Raw genomic sequence first — 21,109 nt, 5'->3', positions numbered from 1 at the left:
AAGAACCACGTGTGATTATACTCTGCATGATAAGATTTCAAGATCTCAAGATTATTTTAACACTCAGACACAGATAACAATTATATACTAGACAACAACAATGCACAGGAACTTAATTAAGAATTATTAAAATATAATGCTTTTTATATCTTTATATATATATTCAAAGTTGACCTAAGATGTTTATTTTCATTGTGGGTAACTCAGGTATAGTTAGTTAATTTTTGACGTATTTCTGATCAAGGTTAATATATGAAGCAATTTGGACGCATACAATTCTTGTACAGACTTTTCTTCCATTGCGAGGATTCTTAAATTCGTTGATAATGCGCAAAATCATTTTTGAAAGTCAGGGATTATCCTGAATAAGAGTTTTGTCGATATTAAAACGAAAGGGGTCGATCAGTAATTAACAACATCCCTGTTGTTCGGTTATGTTTGAAAAAAAAAAAAATCATAAAAAATAGCGTTCATTTCCAGGTAAAAAAGCAGAAAGATTGTTTTAAAACGAAATCCATATAAATATTATTTTTTCAAGTTATATACATTGATTTTAAGTGTAATGCAATTGTGTTGATGTTGTATCTAAGGTTAAATTGTTTATATTGGTTACAGTTCGGAAGAATCCTTATTTTACATATTTATATGATATTTTAATAAACGTATAAAAAAATTGGATGTTTCGCGGGTAAACTTTGGTCAGGTCAAATGTGAAGGGGTGTTCCAAAGGAAAATGTCATACGAGTAATGAGACACTTTGGAAGAACACCCCTCCTTCAATAATGTTACGGCTACCATTGGGGTATATGAACAGGAGATATTCCTAGCTCAGGGTCGATTGTCATACGTTTGAAGATGAAGACCTGAAGTACGGTACGGTACGGTTCGAGATCGCTGGCTCGTATACATTAGATAATATTACTAAGTGTAATAAAGAACAGGTTGGTGCCTGTTAGAAAGTGTAATAAAGAACAGAAAGGTGCCTGTTAGAAATACGGACTTGTACGTTTACAAGCTGAACCGTATTGTACCGTATAGGACAAGTGTGAGTCTGTGTGACCACCTTGTAAAGTACATAATTGTACCAACAGAACAAAGACAAGTGTGTAAACTTGTAGTGTACATATTGTACCATGCGGACAAGTTTGTTCCTGACCCAGGACAAATTTGTAAGAGTACAAATTTGTACCAGTGTATCATAGATTTAATAAACAGCTGCGCCATGAGCGCATGATGCGCCCGACGTCTTGTGTGGAAGTTTTATGCAATAATCATAAATAGTTTCTGAGAAAGTTTTAAGCAATAACCATTTATTGTTTTTGAGACACGGCGGAACAGGTGACCCCCCCCCTTTTTTTCTTTTTTTTTTTAAACTAAATATCACTAAAATAAAATTTTGAATCAAACCAAAAAGTATACAGATCTTAAGATTATTATAACAAGGAAGTGTGTACAGTTTCGAGCAATAATTATAAATTGTTTTTGAGATACGGCGCGACATGTAAAAATACCCTCCCCCTTTTTTACAAAATACTCAATAACTCAAAAATGAAATTTTGAATCATCACCAAAAAGTATGCAGATATTAGAATTAATATAACTGAGAAGTGTGTAAAGTTTTAAGCAATAATCAAGAATAGTTTTTGAGATACGGTGCGACATGTGAACCCTCCCCGCCCTGTTTTAGTTACAAAGTGCCGTAACTCAAAAAATTTAAATCTTATTTTCACCCAAAGGTATACAGATAATTTGACCATCATAAGAAACAACTATATTAAGTTTCATGAAATTTAGTTAAGTCGTTCTCAAGTTACGGTGCGACATGTTTACGCCGGACAGACAGACGGACGGACGGACAGACGGACAGACAGACAGACAGACAGACAGACGGACAGACGGACAGACATCGGACATTTGTATAACATAATACGTCCCGTCAAAATTTTGACGGGCGTATAAAAAGAAGAATTAAAGAAGTAGAATTAAAGATTGCAAAGAGCAGTTGTACATATTTTGGTTCATTGACGTTAATGTTTGAAGAAAGATTATTTTTATATATTCTATAAATAGAACATTTTTCATCCAGTATCAAACTGGTAACGGACTCATTCTAAATAGAAATAGACACACTTACCCTGTGTACACGTTACACAATGATAAAAAAAACTTGTAAACAAATACAAATATTCTAATATAAGAATTTAATAGTGAAGAATTTTGTTTACTTTAATCATACCACAAAAGCGTTATATTATTTTCCTGTGAAATTACATGAAATGGAATATATATTAAGATATTTTACCTTGGTCATTTTTCTCATCTGGACGATCCCCTTCTTTGTTCGTTGTAGTTAATGATGATGATGTTGTATCTGTTAGAAAAGACAATGCTTTTGACTCTGTTGATTGTGACGCCGCTTTTGTTTCCGCTGTTGATAAGGACCCCGTAGTATCTGAAGATAATGACAGTGTTGCTTCTGTTGTTAATAATACTGTCGTTTTCTCAGAAAGAAAGGACGATGATGGAGATAATGACGATTGGGTTGTGTTTGCAGGCAGTGTTGTCTCTGTTGGTACTGATGATTGTGTTGTTTCTGTTGGTACTGACGATAATGACAGTGTTGCTTCTGTTGTTAATAATACTGTCGTTTTCTCAGAAAGAAAGGACGATGATGGAGATAATGACGATTGGGTTGTGTTTGCAGGCAGTGTTGTCTCTGTTGGTACTGATGATTGTGTTGTTTCTGTTGGTACTGACGATTGTGTTGTTTCTGTTGGTACTGACGATTGTGTTGTTTCTGTTGATAATGATGATTGTGTTGTTTCTGTTGGTACTGACGTTTGTGTTGTTTCTGTTGGTACCGACGATTGTGTTGTTTCTGTTGGTAAGGACGATTGTGTTGTTTCTGTTTGTACGGACGGTTGTGTTGTTTCTGTTGGTATCGACGTTTGTGTCGTCTCTGTTGGTAAGGACGATTGTGTTGTTTCTGTTGGTAATGACGTTTGTGTTGTTTCTGTTGGTAAGGACGATTGTGTTGTTTCTGTTTGTACGGACGGTTGTGTTGTTTCTGTTGGTAATGACGTTTGTGTTGTCTCTGTTGGTAAGGACGATTGTGTTGTTTCTGTTTGTAATGACGATTGTGTTGATTCCGACGTTTGAGTTGTTTCTGTTGATAATGACGATTGTGTTGTTTCTGTTGGAAATGACGATTGTGTTGTTTCTGTTGGCACTGACGATTGTGTTGTTTCTGTTGGTAATGACGATTGTGTTGTTTTTGATGGTACTGACGATTGTGTTGTTTCTGTTGGTACTGATGATTGTGTTGTTTCGGTTGGTAATGACGATTGTGTTGTTTCTGTTGGGAATGACGATTGTGTTGTCTCTGTTGGTACTGGCGATTGTGTTGTTTCTGTTGGTACTGATGATTGTGTTGTTTCTGTTGGTAATGACGATTGTGTTGTTTCTGTTGGTAATGACGATTGTGTTGTTTCTGTTGGTAATGACGATTGTGTGGTCTCTGTTGGTACTGACGATTGTGTTGTTTCTGTTGGTACTGACGATTGTGTTGTTTCTGTTGATAATGATGATTGTGTTGTTTCTGTTGGTACTGACGATTGTGTTGTTTCTGTTGGTACCGACGATTGTGTTGTTTCTGTTGGTAAGGACGATTGTGTTGTTTCTGTTTGTACGGACAGTTGTGTTGTTTCTGTTGGTATCGACGTTTGTGTCGTCTCTGTTGGTAAGGACGATTGTGTTGTTTCTGTTTGTACGGACGATTGTGTTGTTTCTGTTGGTAATGACGTTTGTGTTGTTTCTGTTGGTAAGGACGATTGTGTTGTTTCTGTTTGTACGGACGGTTGTGTTGTTTCTGTTGGTAATGACGTTTGTGTTGTCTCTGTTGGTAAGGACGATTGTGTTGTTTCTGTTTGTAATGACGATTGTGTTGATTCCGACGTTTGAGTTGTTTCTGTTGATAATGACGATTGTGTTGTTTCTGTTGGAAATGACGATTGTGTTGTTTCTGTTGGCACTGACGATTGTGTTGTTTCTGTTGGTAATGACGATTGTGTTGTTTTTGATGGTACTGACGATTGTGTTGTTTCTGTTGGTACTGATGATTGTGTTGTTTCGGTTGGTAATGACGATTGTGTTGTTTCTGTTGGGAATGACGATTGTGTTGTCTCTGTTGGTACCGGCGATTGTGTTGTTTCTGTTGGTACTGATGATTGTGTTGTTTCTGTTGGTAATGACGATTGTGTTGTTTCTGTTGGTAATGACGATTGTGTTGTTTCTGTTGGTAATGACGATTGTGTTGTCTCTGTTGGTACTGACGATTGTGTTGTTTCTGTTTGTAATGACGATTGTGTTGTTTCTGTTGGAACTGACGATTGTGTTGTTTCTGTTGGTACTGACGTTTGAGTTGTTTGGGTTGTTACTGACGATTGTGTTGTTTCTGTTTGTACTGACGATTGTGTTGTTTCTGTTGGTAATGACGATTGAATTGTCTCTGTTGGTAATGACGATTGTGTTGTTTCTGTTGTTATCGACGATTGTGTTGTTTCTGTTGGTACTGACAATTGTGTTGTCTCTGTTGGTTCTGACAATTGTGTTGTTTCTGTTGGTACTGACGATTGTGTTGTTTCTGTTGGTACTGACGATTGTGTTGTCTCTGTTGGTACTGACGTTTGTGTTGTCTCTGTTGGTTCTGACAATTGTGTCGTTTCTGCTGGTAGTGACAATTGTGTTGTTTCTGTTGGTAATGACGATTGTGTTGTTTCTGTTGGTAATGACGACTGTGTTGTTTCTGTTGGTAATGACGATTGTGTTGTTTCTGTTGGTAATGACGACTGTGTCGTCTCTGTTGGTAATGACGATTGTGTTGTTTCTGTTGGTGATGACGACTGTGTTGTTTCTGTTGGTAATGACGACTGTGTTGTTTCTGTTGGTAATGACGATTGTGTTGTTTCTGTTGGTAATGACGATTGTGTTGTTTCTGTTGATATTGTTGTAAGTGAAGGAATAGTTGAGCTAGAAGACAAGTTTATTAACACCGAAGTAGTGTCTGACTCCGTTGTTTCTTCCCCACACGAACTCTCATCAGAACCGTCTACACACTCTGTACGTCCATTACATCTGGCATCACTTGACACACATTGATTATTGTCACATTTGTGTAAACCCTCTGGGCAAGGTATATCTGTATCACCTGGAAAGTAAGTTTTTTTCTTAAATCAATTGTTGTAAATATGACTTAATTTTATTGGTTTTAAATATTATATAAACTCAAATATATAAACCTGTATCGAGTATAACTCATGATCTGTATGTAATTATTCGGAAATTCAGAAAATTAAAAGGAATTTCCAAGAAAGTCAGTAATAAAAGTTACTATTATTTTTGTAAACAAACACATTGATAACTATTTACATAGTTACATCCCAGCTCCTTTGTTCTAACAGGGGTGATCTGAGCCGGATCACACCTACCAGATCACCCTAGTTTAAGTTTCTATGCATGCTTTCCTTTGTTCTGTAACATTTTGGCGGGAATGTCAAATCCAGTACAAAACTTGTAATTATTTATACGGAATAGACTATCTATCAAAATTCACGTAGAACAAATCCAGTGTATATGCTGGGATTCGAACTCAAGACCTTTAGCATATCAAGCCACGACACATACCACTTCACCAGGACGACTGGATATGAACTAACAGAAATTTAACATACTTAAAGGAAGCAAGATATTATTATAACTGGGGCGAGTTGGCAGACCTTTACTCAGTGGGGTTTAAACCCTTTTTGTTAAATAAATGAGTTGTCAGACTGATTGTTCAATTTGATTTTACACTTTTTTAAAGTTGGGCAAGTCGGTTACAAGAGTGGGGCGATTTTTTTCATAAAGTGGCGATATAGTGTGGGCCGATTGACCAGTGGGGCGAGTTTACATTGTTTGATATCTACTCATCGTGTTAGGGGGTCATAAAGGGTATACATCATATAGTAATATATAAAGTATATTATAATGGTTGTGTGGCGTTCTAAACTAGATTTTATGAATTGTAAATGGTTTTTCGTCTAATCTAAAACAGCTGGGATGTAAAATAGTTATCCCATTCGGACTTGGTGTGTCAGTGTAAGATCACCCTCTGGCCTCCGGCCATCGGGATGATCTTACACTGACACACCGCGTCCTTATGGGATAACTATTAAGGAAAAACCTATTCATACTTATCAGTCAGGAACATCATAACACTGTATACGATTGTACTGAAATAAAATTAATGTCTTTATTTTATGTGTTAAAGCACTTTTAAAAGGTGTATTATCGGTATATATTTCCGCATATAGATTTTTTTTTTTTTTTGTATATTTTGCAAAAATGAAAATTTTATAAATGCTCTTTTCAAAAATATAATAAAAAGTATGGGTCACCATGCAGTTTTGCAAGCTAAAAGTCGTGCAAATTTGATCTCTCAATCTTCTTTACATTATGCAGACATTTAGTTAATATGTAGATACAAACATGCTTGATATGATGAAATCATAATCTTTCAGTCAGTTTAATTGAAGTCTGGAGCTGGCATGTCAGTTAACTGCTAGTAGTCTGTTGTTATTTATGTATTATTGTCATTTTGTTTATTTTCTTTGGTTACATCTTCTGACATCAGACTCGGACTTCTCTTGAACTGAATTTTAATGTGCGTATTGTTATGCTTTTACTTTTCTACACTGGTTAGAGGTATAGGGGGAGGGTTGAGATCTCACAAACATGTTTAACCCCGCCGCATTTTTTGCGCCTGTCCCAAGTCAGGAGCCTCTGGCCTTTGTTAGTCTTGTATTATTTAAATTTTAGTTTCTTGTGTACAATTTGGAAATTAGTATGGCGTTCATTATCACTGAACTAGTATATATTTGTTTAGGGGCCAGCTGAAGGACGCCTCCGGGTGTGGGAATTTCTCGCTACATTGAAGACCTGTTGGTGACCTTCTGCTGTTGTGTTTTTTTATTTTGGTCGGGTTGTTGTCTCTTTGACACATTCCCCATTTCCATTCTAAATTTTATTAAAAGGAATTTGAGAGGACTTCCTGTCTTCTGTGTTTACGGAGGGTCTAAAATGCCAATTGGATATTTAAAATCAAAAGCCTTCCGTAGATATATCGAAGATGACATTATTCTGAGAAATCCTTTTGATACAACCTTGAAACATACACAGCGTCAATGATTTCCTTAAACTGAATAGACATTGAAAGACCAGGGGTCTCATCGTCATTTAAGCGGTCTGCCGTAGGTTTTCACTATACATTTTGAATATCCAACTGGCACTTTGGGCCCTCCGTAAACATAGAAGATAGAAAGTTTACCTAAATTCCTTTTAGTCGCGTTTGTATCTACATATTAACTAAATATCTGCATAATATTAGGGCGATTGGGAGATCATGGAGGTCTGCCTATTGCCCTGTGCCCTGAAATTTTGACAATTTTATGCCAAAAGTGAAAAATATAAGCCCTGCGTAGATATCAGTCAGGGGCGTTACTTAAACAAGTTATTTTTTTTTAATTACTTATAATAGTAATTTTTTATTTTAAAAATAATAAAATTACTTAATAGAGTTATTTTAATTTTCAATAGAAACATAGACTAAATGTAATTTTCATGATTTTAAACAACATTTTATATCATAAAATAAAGAATTTATCAGATTTGAAAGGAGTATAGAGATTAAGGGTTACTTTGAAAATAATGACAAAAATATTACTTGAATAAGTTATTTTAAACATTTTTGAAAAAAATAGCAATTACACTTATCTAAGGCACATATGTAATTGATTTAGGTTACAAATTATAAATAACTTCAGGTCTAAATTAATTCACAAGTATCTATCTATTTAAATCAGTCTACCTTCAAGATTTTAGAGGAAAATGATAATTTAATAGTCCCAAGAGAGCAATCTTTGATCCAGAAGCGTCGGTATGAAAGATAAGTGCGTCGGAAAGTTAATCAGTATTTCTGAACAATTAGTTTTTATATATCAAAGGAAAAATAACCGGATAACTGTGAAAATTTTTTAAAGCTAGTAAAATCTGTATTCTTGGACACCTATACAAATAATATTCAGAAAAATAACTTATATAAGTTATATTTAAATTAGCCTCGTTTTCAACATAACTTGTATATGTAATTTTAATTGTTACTTGTTTAAGTAATGCCCCTGACTGGATATCGAAGATGACATTATTTCTGAGAAATCCTTTCGATTCAACCTTTATATATACAGATTCTATGATTTCCTTGAATTTTATGGACATTGAAAAACCATGGAGGTCTCACCGTCATTTAAACAGTTTCCGGTAGGTTTTCACTGTTAATTTTGAATATCCAACTGGCACTCTGGGCTCTCCGTAAACATAGAGGACGGGAAGTCTACCCAAATTCATTAAGTCGCGTTTGTATCTACATATCAACTAACTGTCTGCAGTATATGGGAGATTGAGTGATCAGGGGGGTCTCACCATTACCCCGTGACCTTTGTCCTGACATTTTGACATGTTTTATCTGAAAAGTGACATTCTAAGCCCTCCTTAGATATCAATGATGACCTTATTCTTGGGAATTCTTTTTGATACAATCTTAATATATACAAAGTTTATGATTTCGTAGAATTTTATGGACATGGAAAGACCAGGGGGTCTCATTGTTATTAAAGTGGTCTCCGGTAGGTTTTCACTAAACATTTTTTGGGCTCTCCATAAATATTAATATTTATATTTCTAAATGTTTCTAGAGTGAACGTTTTTTTTTGTTTTTGTAGAATATTGTATACGGTATATAGTATATATTAAATGACCTATTTCATTTTATTGATAAAAAATTATATTACATAAAGACAAATACGCAACTGACATAAGGGTTTATGTTATGATTTTAATGTTATCAATTTTTTTTTATGACTTTCACCTACATTTGAATATCGAACCGACTGCTAGCAGTTCGGGACAATTTTTGCATTTGTTATTCGAATAAGTAGAAGTCTCAACGATTGCAGCGGGATTGCTACAATTTATCAACATAGAATTTTTATATTGAGACACTTGCTAGGAAACCCATGCACAGTAGTAGGTACAGAATAAAGCTCTATTTTTTAATTATATATATACGTACAATGGCATCGCTTTGCTCCAAACGTTTGTGATTCAATTTCCATAACTATTTAAAGTACAATTGTTTATCACTATGCAATATATTTGACTTAATAGTCCCCCTTTGTAGACTCTACTAAAGAAATTGCTCATTTATTCCTTCGTCTTTCAGGGAACGGAATTTGTTGAATAATTATACATACGAAGACTGCACATAGACAGTTCATGTATGGTCTGCGGAAATATTTTTAACACACGATGTTCAGCCTCATTTATAAAAAAATGACCTATTTGATTTGGATATAATACAGAGTCCTACTTCTGTCCTGCTATATATTGCACAATACATGGTCACACGTTTATGGTTCAATTATCGTCCACATATTTGGTTGAAGATTCTTGCAGCTGTAAACAATTTGTATTTCACTTAACTGTAACAATGCTAACAATGCGTTAACCCTGTATGGTAAGAACACTATTTTTTGTCGACAAATCAAAGCTTTGAAAAACCGTCAGCAACGAAAAGCTCAAAAAAAAGTTTTCAATTTTGGAGACATTTCTAAAACACAAGCCCAGCTTCTTTAACTCGTTTATGACACACCTATTTTTACTTGCAATGAGTAACACTACATGTGCTTCTTTTGATGTTTGTTGTTTGTTTTTCTTTAGGCTGTTGATATTGCCTAGCTTTTTAGGTATTGGCTCTTTTTGTCGTTTTCGTAATATTTTTAATTTTATAAACGTGTGTTGTCAAATATTTTTTTTTAATATTTTTTTTTTTTTAACAACTTAATTAAATATTTATTTCAAATATTGGCTTGTTACAATACGGTTCAGGAGTCCAAGCTCCTCCTGATGTTCCCTGTTACAATCCACTAATCACTCAGGGTAGTGAATAGTTGTAAAATGCATATAACATTTGTATAACAAATATATATTAAATAATATCACTTAGTATGACTATTTATATGTTTTCTAATAGTTGCTTAAAAATTACTTTTAATTTTCAAACATTCTCTTCTATTGACCTCATTGAGAAAACATTGAGAAAACATTGACATTTTTGGTCTTTTGATCAGATATGTAATAATCTTTGTAAATTGAAAGACCAACAATTGTTAAAAAATAGTTAAAGTCAAAATATTCTTCGTCAGAAGTTTTATATCCAAATACCAAGTGTCTTAGTTTTATCTTAAACATTCTTTTACTGTTCTTTAAAACTGCATTTATTTGATTCCAAAATTTTTTTAAATACGGACACAGCATAAAGAAGTGATCATAATCCTCTTCTTGTGTACAAAAATTACAAGAATTATTGTTTACAATTTTCCACCTACATAAAAGTTTCTTTGTAGGTAGAATATGTTGTAGTAATTTCCATCTAAAAATTTTAAATTTATTTTCTTTTAAATATCTGAATAAAAAAATATTTAAATTGGTTTGATATACACATCATCTATATTAAATATACGCAGCCATTTTTTTGGGTCCAATAGCTGGTTCAAATTTGTTTATTTATCAGAGACTTATATAGAAGTTTATTTGATAGTGGTTCTAATTTTATAGGTAAACCTTCCAATATAAATTGGTTTCTTTTTATATTAACAATACTTTTTACAGAGTTTTCCGATTTTAAAATTGCTGACTAATCTTTTGGTATTGATTTCTTTACTAAAATAATTTCAGCTATCCAGTTTGATTTATTTTTTAGTTTATTTAAAACGATGTCTTGAGAAATACAGTCTATTTCATCTATGATATCATTTACACAAATAAGATCGCTTTTAATCCAATATTTTAAAAAATATAGCTTTATTTTCAAATTTAATAAATTTATTGTTCCATAATATTTCTTTTCTTATATCTGTAAATGTTTCTGGTTTTATTTGTTAGACCTTCACCAGTTAATTTCCAACATTTAATGTTATCTTTTTAAAAAAATCTGTGATGTGTTCAACGCTTTTGTCTGGCTGTTTACAACACTAACCAATTTGACCCAAAATATAAAAAATAGTGCTGAGGTATAATTTTTCCAACCTCCTTCACTATCATTTACTAATCTTTTCACCCAAATATCTTATAAAGCAGTGAAATAACTCCTTATTTGTATCATATCCAACCCCCTTTTTCGTATGGACCAATAATTGAATTTATTTTAATTTTATTTGGTTTATTATTCCAAACAGATTTAACAACTTTTTTTCTATTTCTTTTAAATATTAAATATTTCTCTGGAATAATGCAGGCAGATCGCACAAAAGCAAAAATGGGCACAATTAGTGTTTTGATTATCAAATTTCTCCCAAAATAGTAAGATTTGTTTTTTGCCAAGAACAAAATAATTTATTCATCTTTTCAATTTTATTTTCTCAATTTAATTTTTCACATTCCTCCCTACAATGCCAAAAGTATATGTCAAGAGTTTTAACTGGCCTATTACTCCAGTTGATTCCCTCAATTTTGTCTTTACATGATTTCATCTTTCCTACCCATAACTCCATAACCCCTCTGTTTTATTTCTGTTTAATTTCAATCCTGAATAAGAACCAAATATTTCAATTTCGTTCATAGCTACTTGAACGTCATATTTAGAGCAACAAAATAAAGTAGTATCATCTGCTAATTTTTATACCATGACTTTTGCAATCTAAGTTGATTCTTATACCTTTAAAATCAGTATTTCTTCTTATTCTGGAAGCCATAATTTCCACAGATAAAACAAATAATAATGCAGATATGGGAAATCCTTGGCGTATACCTCTGGTGTTTTTAAAAGACATCAGATATCCAACCATTATTCATAACACATGTTTGAATATCGCTACATAAATTCTTAACCCATCTTATAAAACAATCATTAAATCCAAAATGTTTTAAAACTGAAAACATAAAATTCCATTCTAAAGAGTCAAACGCTTTAGAAAAATCAACGAAGACTATAGCCCCCTCAATTTTGTATAAATCAGTGAAACCAATGATATCTTGTATCTGTCTTAGATTAAAACCAATAATTCTAATGCAGTTTGGATGTAAAGATTTTTTTCATTGGCTAAAAAATTGCCGTCAAATCCACAGTTGACCAGGCGTAACTAAGGAGGGAACGCCATTTTGAATTGATTGAATCAACAAATGTTCGTTTAATTCTATGTAATCGAAAATAAAACAACACCTACCTCGAATTCGCCGTTTTAATGTAATTTTATCCGAATTTGAAGCGTACAGTTGGAAAGCAAGTCCTTCGATACGGCCGTTGTCGTCAAGCTCTATCAGCAACAATAGCAGGGGGAATTAATTAGGTGGCGCTACAGTCGTCTGTAACGTCAAAAAGTCCGCCAAATCTATCGGCTAAAAGATTGACGTTTAAAGTATTTTTTGCAACTTGTCATGTTTTTATTATAATTAAATTTTAAAATTTGTAGGTTTTGTAACCAATATAATTTATTTACGACATACAAACATTACAAAAAATAGCTTGTTATTGCTATTCCTTTTTCCTGTCCGTTCTAAAAAAAATAGCCATTTTTTTTGTTCGCCAAACAAAATCGATTTTTCCTAATTTGACGTTTGCGTATCCAAATACAGAAAAGAACGGTTATAATCTTAAATGAAACCGGGAAACCTATTTCAAATTTATACACTTTTTTGAAGCCATCATTTTTTACTTTTATACATCAATTTTAATGACCACCAGCCATGTCAATTTGTATTTGGTTTCAACTTCAAAACAGTGAAGTTTAGCTTCTTTTCATTGTACCTGTTTCAAAGTGCTCTAACATACTGATTTTATTAAAGACATGAATGAAATTTTGATTAAAAATTGTGGATTTTCACAATTCCATACGATACTTGTATTTTAAAGTAACTAAAACCCCTTTTGATCCCCTACACAAATTGACGGTGACATTGTTTTCTTTTTTCAACATACGTCATGTAACGTTTATAACAAAATATGTGTCAGGGTCATGTGCATAGTAAAAATTTACACATTGGAAAAGTGAAACCACAAAAACAAAGATCTTCTTTATTGCGTTTTAAAGCTAAACGTCTTGGAAAATTCTGACAGATCTGACAAACTATTGATAGCCTACTGTATGGATGGACAAAAGCACAAAAATAGCAATAGAAAATTCTGTAGGAAAAAAAACATATGAAAAAAGAAAATGAAGGTCAGTTAATAAAATCTTGCTTATATTATTATCTCTTTACTTAGTAAGCTATATTTCCATTCTCAATTTTATAGTAATAAGAGCAAAAACTAGCTTATCAAGCCAAGTCAGCCAAACAAGAAGTTTATTCAGAGATGTGTTCTTACAAAATGGAATTTATTCAAATGGCAAATTCTTGTCAAATTTAAGCATCTTTGATCATTATTGAAGTAAAATGCACAAAATTTGTCCCACCAGTTTCATTTCATTTCCTATTACTAGTATTCAGATAAAGTATATATACAATACTTTGTTTATAAATATGTAATTATTTAAAGAAGCTGATACAGCAACCTGTTCAAGAGAAGAAGCCCCATTTTTTCCAAAAAGTTTACTTTCATAATCTATAAAATACCCTGAGAAATAAGACAAAGGGCTACTGTGCAAGCTAATCTAATAGTTTAATTTTACAATAATAATGATTCTGAAATTCAAAATTGTGTCACTTTCACTTATAATTTAAAGCATATATTTTTTTACAGAATTTCTGTCAATATTTTTGGTATAAAACTTATAAATCCCTTTTTTGTATTTTACTGTTCAGCTAAGAAACATAGGCTTGAGTTTAAAGGCTCTCTTAATTTGAAGAAATTTGTGGAGACTCTTGGTCACACTTTATAGAATATAAAATATATATGATCAGTACTATTTATTTAATAATTATATCAATTTTCAGAAAGATTATTGAAATTGTATAAACTATGTTTTATTGCATTACATATAATCAGAAGTGTTTAAAAAAAATTCTGCATGTAGTATATTTCATCCGCCAGATCTAATTTCTTTCAATATAACTAGGTTTTTAATTTTACATGTAGGTGTGATATTATCCACATTTCTGAATTGTTTTTTTTTTTACTGCAGTAATATTTTGTCTTTTCATATTTACATTTAGTCCTTCTCTGAAAAATAAGGGGAAGTATCTCTTCTTTATATTATCATAACATAGTTATAAATCGAGTTTCGTTTATTTTCTTTCTAATTTTTGTAAAGTAAACTCCTTTTTTAATTTTTATGCATTTTGCTGGGTTTTTATTTTTGACTGGTGATATTAAGGGGAGATAACCACTTGCACAAATCGGCATAAAAACCACCGCTTCGGTTTGAAATCAATTTGACGTTTGCGTATCCAACATTCTATTGCCGAGATATTCATATCGAGTGTTTGTCTTAATGAGATGCTTTATTAAATTTAAATTCAGCCCATCATTTTTAGTTTCCCCGTAAATATTTAGATTTTTCGTTCAGGAGACTTGACAATTTTCACCCAAATTCCAAGTTTGCAGATAAAATAAAGAATAAAGGACTTTGATTTGATGTGTGAGCTTTGACGAGAATAAACTATGGATACTCAAGATTAGTTAGGTCAATAAGTTTTTATTACGACAATAGTATTCAGCGAGTTAAAATGAGGTTTGTCTCATCCGGTTTTTTACTGAATTTTCACGGTCACGTGACTCTATTGTTGCTGATAAACTTGGGGTCAAACCGTGACCTGCTTTCCAACTGGTACAGGTAACGTAATAACCTCCAATTTGAAAGTTTTCATTTGTATGACGTCACGTTAAGCCATGACGTCTTTGTGCCAAATCATTCATGAAGTTTCGCGGATTTTTTTATTTTTGTCAAATTTAGACATTTTGTCAAGTTTTATCGTATTTTTTCTTTTTGTAATGCATTAGAATCGGAATAACAGTACTGTAGTTGAAGAGTTGCCACCGTCAATTTTGATTTGACGGTCGCAAATCTCCGTTTTACTGTCTCCGCTACGCGTCGCCAGTAAAACTACAATTGACGGTGGCAACTCTTCAACTACAGTACTGTTATTCCTTAAATCTATTCTTTACATATCCAGTTTTAGTACGGCGGCTTTGTGAAAAATTGTGCACATCCTGCTACAAGCATGAAATTTTGCGTAGACCATCCCCATCTATTACTCTTTTATTTCAGATAGGGAGGCATTTGAAAAAAATGTCGCACTTCCGGTAAAATCCAAAATGGCGGACTTCATACTTAAATCAGCCCAATATCAAAGACTAGTATTTGAAAAGGTGTTATTAGCATGGTACAACCATAATATTTGGTACAAAACTTTGTTTTGTACTACTTTTGGATATATTATATTGTTTAGATGTCTGCAAAAATCCTACTTCCGGTAAATTCCAACATGGCGGAAATTTCAAATTTCAACATTTCAAAATACTAAAATAAGCTTATTTTTTAGGGAGGGTAATTGAAATGTGTTTAAACGTATTGCCACTATCATTACATTGTGCAGGAAACATATCGTTGGTGCTTCTCATGGATACAATGTATAAAAAATCTGTCTTTAAGACCCTTACTTCCGGTTATATCCAAAATGGCGGACATAGAAATATCAATTTCTTTTTTTATATATTCAACTTTTTTCAAAATGTAAAGAAAATGTTTTTTATTGTGCTGGCTTTAAGTTATCCTCAAAACCACTTATTCTATTCTACTGTAAATGTTAAAATACAAAGTCATCACTTCCGGTACAAAAAACCAATCTGGCGAAAATTTCAAAGATGAGTCTTCGGTTTAGAGTATTGGATAGATTGATTAAAACAAAATAAAATTACTTAAGTACTAAAACATTTTTAAAACTGCTACTACAATTCGGCCAAAAAGACATGTTCATTCACGATCACTTCCTCATGCACACAAGACAGTCTACGGGAGACACGATTTTTTACATCATCCTTTCTTACATCCACATGTACAAGCTTCTGACAAAATGATGAGGCCTCAAAAAGATTTTTTTTAAAGGGATCCTATTTGTCTCTTCGCATTCCATTAGCGCCTGGACTGGGTAGCATAAGAGCCAATTCCAAGCTCGTCCCCCTAAATACCTGCCTTAGTATATTGCACGTTTTACATGCTGGAAAAGACTACATCAAGTTCAGAGAATAGCCTCAATTAGCCTTCCCTTTGCGCAAATAGTTATTTTCTTGCTTAGTTAACCATGTTAACCCAATCTGTTAAATTTGTGGTGCGATCTTATAGCAAAACCCCGGTTGATCAATCATCATTCTTTATGTTAAAGTCACATTTTCAAATGCCATCAATGTCTCACACGCAGTCTTTTTTCTTTTCAAGCAAAGATAGAACTGTATCACAACTGGTAAAGGCATGGATCACAATAAGTGTCTGGATCACTCATTGCCTAGTGCATTTGAAAGGTCATTGATAGATAATAATTCAAAGTTTTTTGCCCTTCCAAACACAATCCATAACTTCCTCTACCCCTATGTCACGGAATAGCGAAACAGTAATGACAGCATCATCAGTAACGACTGTTCGAATCATGACTCGTTTAAGTTCGTGTTTCACTGCATCAGACACATGCACCATGATTCTAGTGTCTGCCGTTTAATGTGAACATAGTGCTAAACTTGAAATCCATAACGTGGTGGACAAGATAGAATATCCTGAATATTTGTTGCTTCAACTACCATACGCATTCGAGAATTCATCCACTTGTGTTACAGTTTAAGGTATTTTATTGAGGTAAGGACATTATACCCAATCAGCATACTCGTTAGCCCTCAAAAATATGTTTATTCACAATCGGAGAGCTAATTTTCCACATTTACAAGGACTGGTATTGTTTCTTACATCCATAATGTACAAGCTCCTGATAAGATGAAAAGGCCTCACTAAGAGTTCAAAAGGGTTCCCATGGATCATATTTTTTCCTTCGCCATTCATAAGCGTCTGGACTAGTTAGCATAGGAACCAATTCCAAGCTTGTTTCTCATTCATAGCCGCAATGGTATATTGCACGCTTTACATGCTGAAAAAGACTAGACCGAGTTGTGGGAATAGCCTCAATAAGTCTTTCCTCTCCCAAAAACGCATGTTTTCTTGCTTTGTACTCATTCTAAATGCTTAAGTCGCATCTTCAAACGCCATCCATGTCACTAACGCAGTTCCTTTTCCAGCAAACGTGTAATCTCTCAATGCCTAGTGCATTTGAAAGGTCATGTATAGATATATATCTAAAGTTTTCGCCACTTCCAAATGCAAACCAAAGTTCGTCTGCCCCTATGTCACGGAATAGCGACACCGCAATGACATCCGTATCGACTGTTCGATGGTGCTAAACTTGAAACATCATCAAGTGGTGGATAACACTGAACATCCTGAGCATTTGTTGCTACAACTACCTTAATTTTCCTCAAAATTTTATTGAGCAAGCTGCTGTGAATGAAAACTAAAAATTTCTTTCTTATTGTCGTCATCTCTCAGAACACTTTGCCAATTTTGAGGAATTTGTTTTGACCCTGGATTCGTGTGTGTATTCTCTTTTCCCTAAATGTAGCTCTTGCTTCTTCTAGCAGCCTTCAAACTACCAGTATTGTCTATGTACGCATCCAAGACTACGCCCACTATTGTTACAGTTTCAAGGTGTTTCCTAACGAGTATGCTGATTATTATGTCCTTACCTTAATAAAATACCTTGAAACTGTAACAAGAGTGGATGCAATTTTTGATGAGTATAGTAGTTGTAGCAACAAATGCTCAGGATTTTCAGTGTTATCCACCACGTGATGTATTTCAAATTTAGCACCATGTTCACATTAAGAGGCTGACACTAGAATCATGGTGCATGTTTCTGATGCAGTGAAACACGAACTTAAACGAGTCATGATTCGAACAGTCGTTACTGATGATGCTGTCATTACTGTGTCGCTATTCCGTGACATAGGGGTAGACGAACTATGGATTATGTTTGGGAAGGCAAAACACGTTGGATTACTATCTATCAATGGTTTTTCAAATGTACTAGGCAATAAGTGATCACACACACTCATTGTGAGCAATGCCTTTATCGGTTGTGATACGGTTCTCTCTTTGCTTGGAAAGAAAAAAAGACTGCGTGGGAGTCATTGATTGCATTTGAAGATGTGACTTCAACATAAAGAATGATGATTGATAAACCGAAATTACCGGGGTTTTACTGTAAGATCGCACAAACTTATCAGATGGGGCTAACATGGTTAACGAAGCAAGAAAATAACTATTTGCACAAAAGGGAAGGCTAATTGAGGCTATTTCCTCAACTTGGTCTTCTCTTTTCCAGCATGTAAAACGTGCAATATACTAGGGAAGGTGTTCAGGGGGACGAGCAATGGATTGGCTCTTATGCTACCCAGTCCAGGCGCTAATGGATGGCGAAGGTACAAAGAAGATCCCCTTTAAAAAACTCTCATTGAGGTCTCATCATTTTGTCAAAAGCTTGTACATTGTGGATGTAAGAAATGATGTCTCGGTCGTTGTTAATGTGGAAAATCGGGTCTCCAGTGCACTGCTTTGTGTGCATGTGGTAGGGACTGTGAATAAACATGAATTTTTGGCCAAAAAGAAGTTATTTTAAAAATGTTTTAGTATTATACTGATTTTTTTTTTAATCAATCTATCCAAAACTCTACATCGAAGAAATTGATTGAGTACTCATCTTTGAAATTTACGCCATATTTTTTACCGGAAGTGTCAACTTTGTATTTAAACATTTACAACAGAATAGAATTAGAGGTTTTGAGGATAACTAAAAGCCAAAGTATTAATGACCAGCACAAAAAACAACATTTTCTTTACATTTTGAAAAAAAGTTGAATATTTAATTAATGAATTGATATTTCTATGTCCGCCATTTTGAATATTTCCGGAAGTAGGGGTCTTAAAGACAGATTTTTTATACATTGTATCCATTAGAAGCACCAAAGAAATGTTCCTGCACAATGTAATGATAGTAGCAATACGTGTAAACACATTTCAATTACCCTCCCTAAAAAATAAGCTTATTTTAGTACAATGTCCGCCATGTTGGAATTTACCGGAAGTAGGATTTTTGCAGACATCTAAACAATATAAGATATCCAAAAGTAGTACAAAACAAAGATTTGTACCAAATATTATGGTTGTACCATGCTAATAACACCTTTTCAAATACTAGTCTTTGATATTGGGCTGATTTAAGTATGAAGTCCGCCATTTTGGATTTTACCGGAAGTGAGACATTTTTTTCAAATGCCTCCCTATCTGAAATAAAAGAGTAATAGTTGAGGAAGATGTGCACAATTCGTCTGAAATATGCTTGTAGCCGCCGGACTATTTGGTCTTTAACAAGTTTTGATAAGATTTTTTTCAATCGTTGTGCTTGAGCGTACGATAGAAGTTGCCTGTCTATATTTAAAAGAGAAATAGGACGGTAATTAGTTAGTGACAATGGATCACCTTTTTTAAATAATAGCGTTAATACACTTGTACGCTGTGAATATGTAAGTGTTTGATCTTTATATCCACTATTAAGAATATTAACTACTATGAACTTTAATTTATCCCAAAATTTTCTATAAAATTCAAATGTTAGAACGTCTAATCCAGGAGATTTATTAAGTTTCATTTTATAAATAGCATCTGAGCATTCTTCTAATGTAATATCCCCATCGCAGAGTGATTTATCATTTTCATCCATTTCATTCTCTAGTTTTGTCTCAAATATATATTGATCACTTGATGTTTTATCAGGCTGTGCGTCGAGTATAACTTTTTATAGTACTCTTTAATATTACATTATATATCACTTTGATCCGTTAAAATCTCATCATTTCTCCCCTTTGCTGTCAAATATTAGGACACACAAGATCGACTTGCCCTTCAGTAGAAAGATTTGAATTTTTTTTTTTGATTGGGTAAACAGTAAGTGCACATCCCTTGTTCAAAGATGACACCAGACGAAATTATATTGAGCCGACTTTAATTTGTGTTGTTATATTTTTTATATTTTCTCCGTCTGACAATTATGGTAACGAGAGTATCATCATTTGGATATTCATATTTTAAATATAAGTTGAATATATTACTTACAACCGGTTTCATCAGACAAATCATCTTTGTGTGGGCAATCCTTGTCATTGTTACATCTTAACTCTATGTCTATACAATTTCCGCCTATGATACATTGATGCTCAATTGTAGAACACGACTGTCCTACAAGAATTTAAAAAAAATCTAGAAAAGACAAACATGATAATGATAGAGATGAATTTTGCTTTCACATATGTAAAAGTTATACACCATTGTCTAAGTTACTTTTTAAATAATTTCATATATTACAAAACTGTATCGATAGTTACGATAAAGAAATAAAGGACACAATAACAACAAATGAAATTTTATCTGAAGGTCATTTAAGGTCTGTAGTAATATAAAATGTGTTGTTGAGAAGATGTAGATATATGTACATTTCTAGGTCTTAATCGTAATTACTTGAAACTTGAAATATGCTAGCTATTATTCCAGATATCACACAATTGTGCACGGAATCAAAAGGGAAAATGATAATTATATTTACGATACACATAAAGAAAAAGGATTCACGAAAAAAATAGGAGTTACTCTCAAGATATATAATTACAATATAATATCATTACTTTAGTTAAAACATCTTTTTTTATAGTGGATTGGGAAACAAGTTTTTCAACTTATATTAATCCCTTTTCACTTTGCGGATGCGAGTGCTGCCTTGTAGCGGCATTAGCCTGCTCTTTTTCGAAATCTACAAGGTTGTCTTTTACGTACAAGAAATATGGCTCTCTCTTAACACGGGTCAGTCATTTATCGTCCCCTTCTGACGGACTACCATCGTATCCTCAATGCAATACTCGCCAATGGTGTCAAGGGAGAGCCAAAAATTGAGTTCCTGAAATTTTCATCCCAAACGGGAATTGAACCAATCG

The 21,109-nt window shown here is 33.4% G+C and overlaps 1 protein-coding gene across 1 annotated transcript in view; it reads right to left on the bottom strand.

The window, feature by feature from the left end:
- Window positions 1-21,015, bottom strand: part of LOC143076985 (uncharacterized) — a 31,065-nt gene extending 10,050 nt beyond the window's left edge. The window contains exons 1-3 of the mRNA XM_076252877.1: window positions 21,006-21,015; window positions 20,238-20,360; window positions 2,303-5,206 (exon numbers count right to left, since the gene is read on the bottom strand). Coding sequence (XP_076108992.1) covers window positions 2,303-5,206; window positions 20,238-20,360; window positions 21,006-21,015 — 3,037 coding nt within the window. The remainder of the gene's footprint in view (window positions 1-2,302; window positions 5,207-20,237; window positions 20,361-21,005) is intronic.
- Window positions 21,016-21,109: the final 94 nt, after the last annotated feature.

Source organism: Mytilus galloprovincialis, chromosome 5, assembly GCF_965363235.1.
Source record: "Mytilus galloprovincialis chromosome 5, xbMytGall1.hap1.1, whole genome shotgun sequence".
In the NCBI taxonomy this organism is placed as follows: Eukaryota; Metazoa; Mollusca; class Bivalvia; order Mytilida; family Mytilidae; genus Mytilus; species Mytilus galloprovincialis.
The sequence above is the reverse complement of the archived record's forward strand: the minus strand, read 5'-3'. Positions and strand labels throughout refer to the sequence as shown.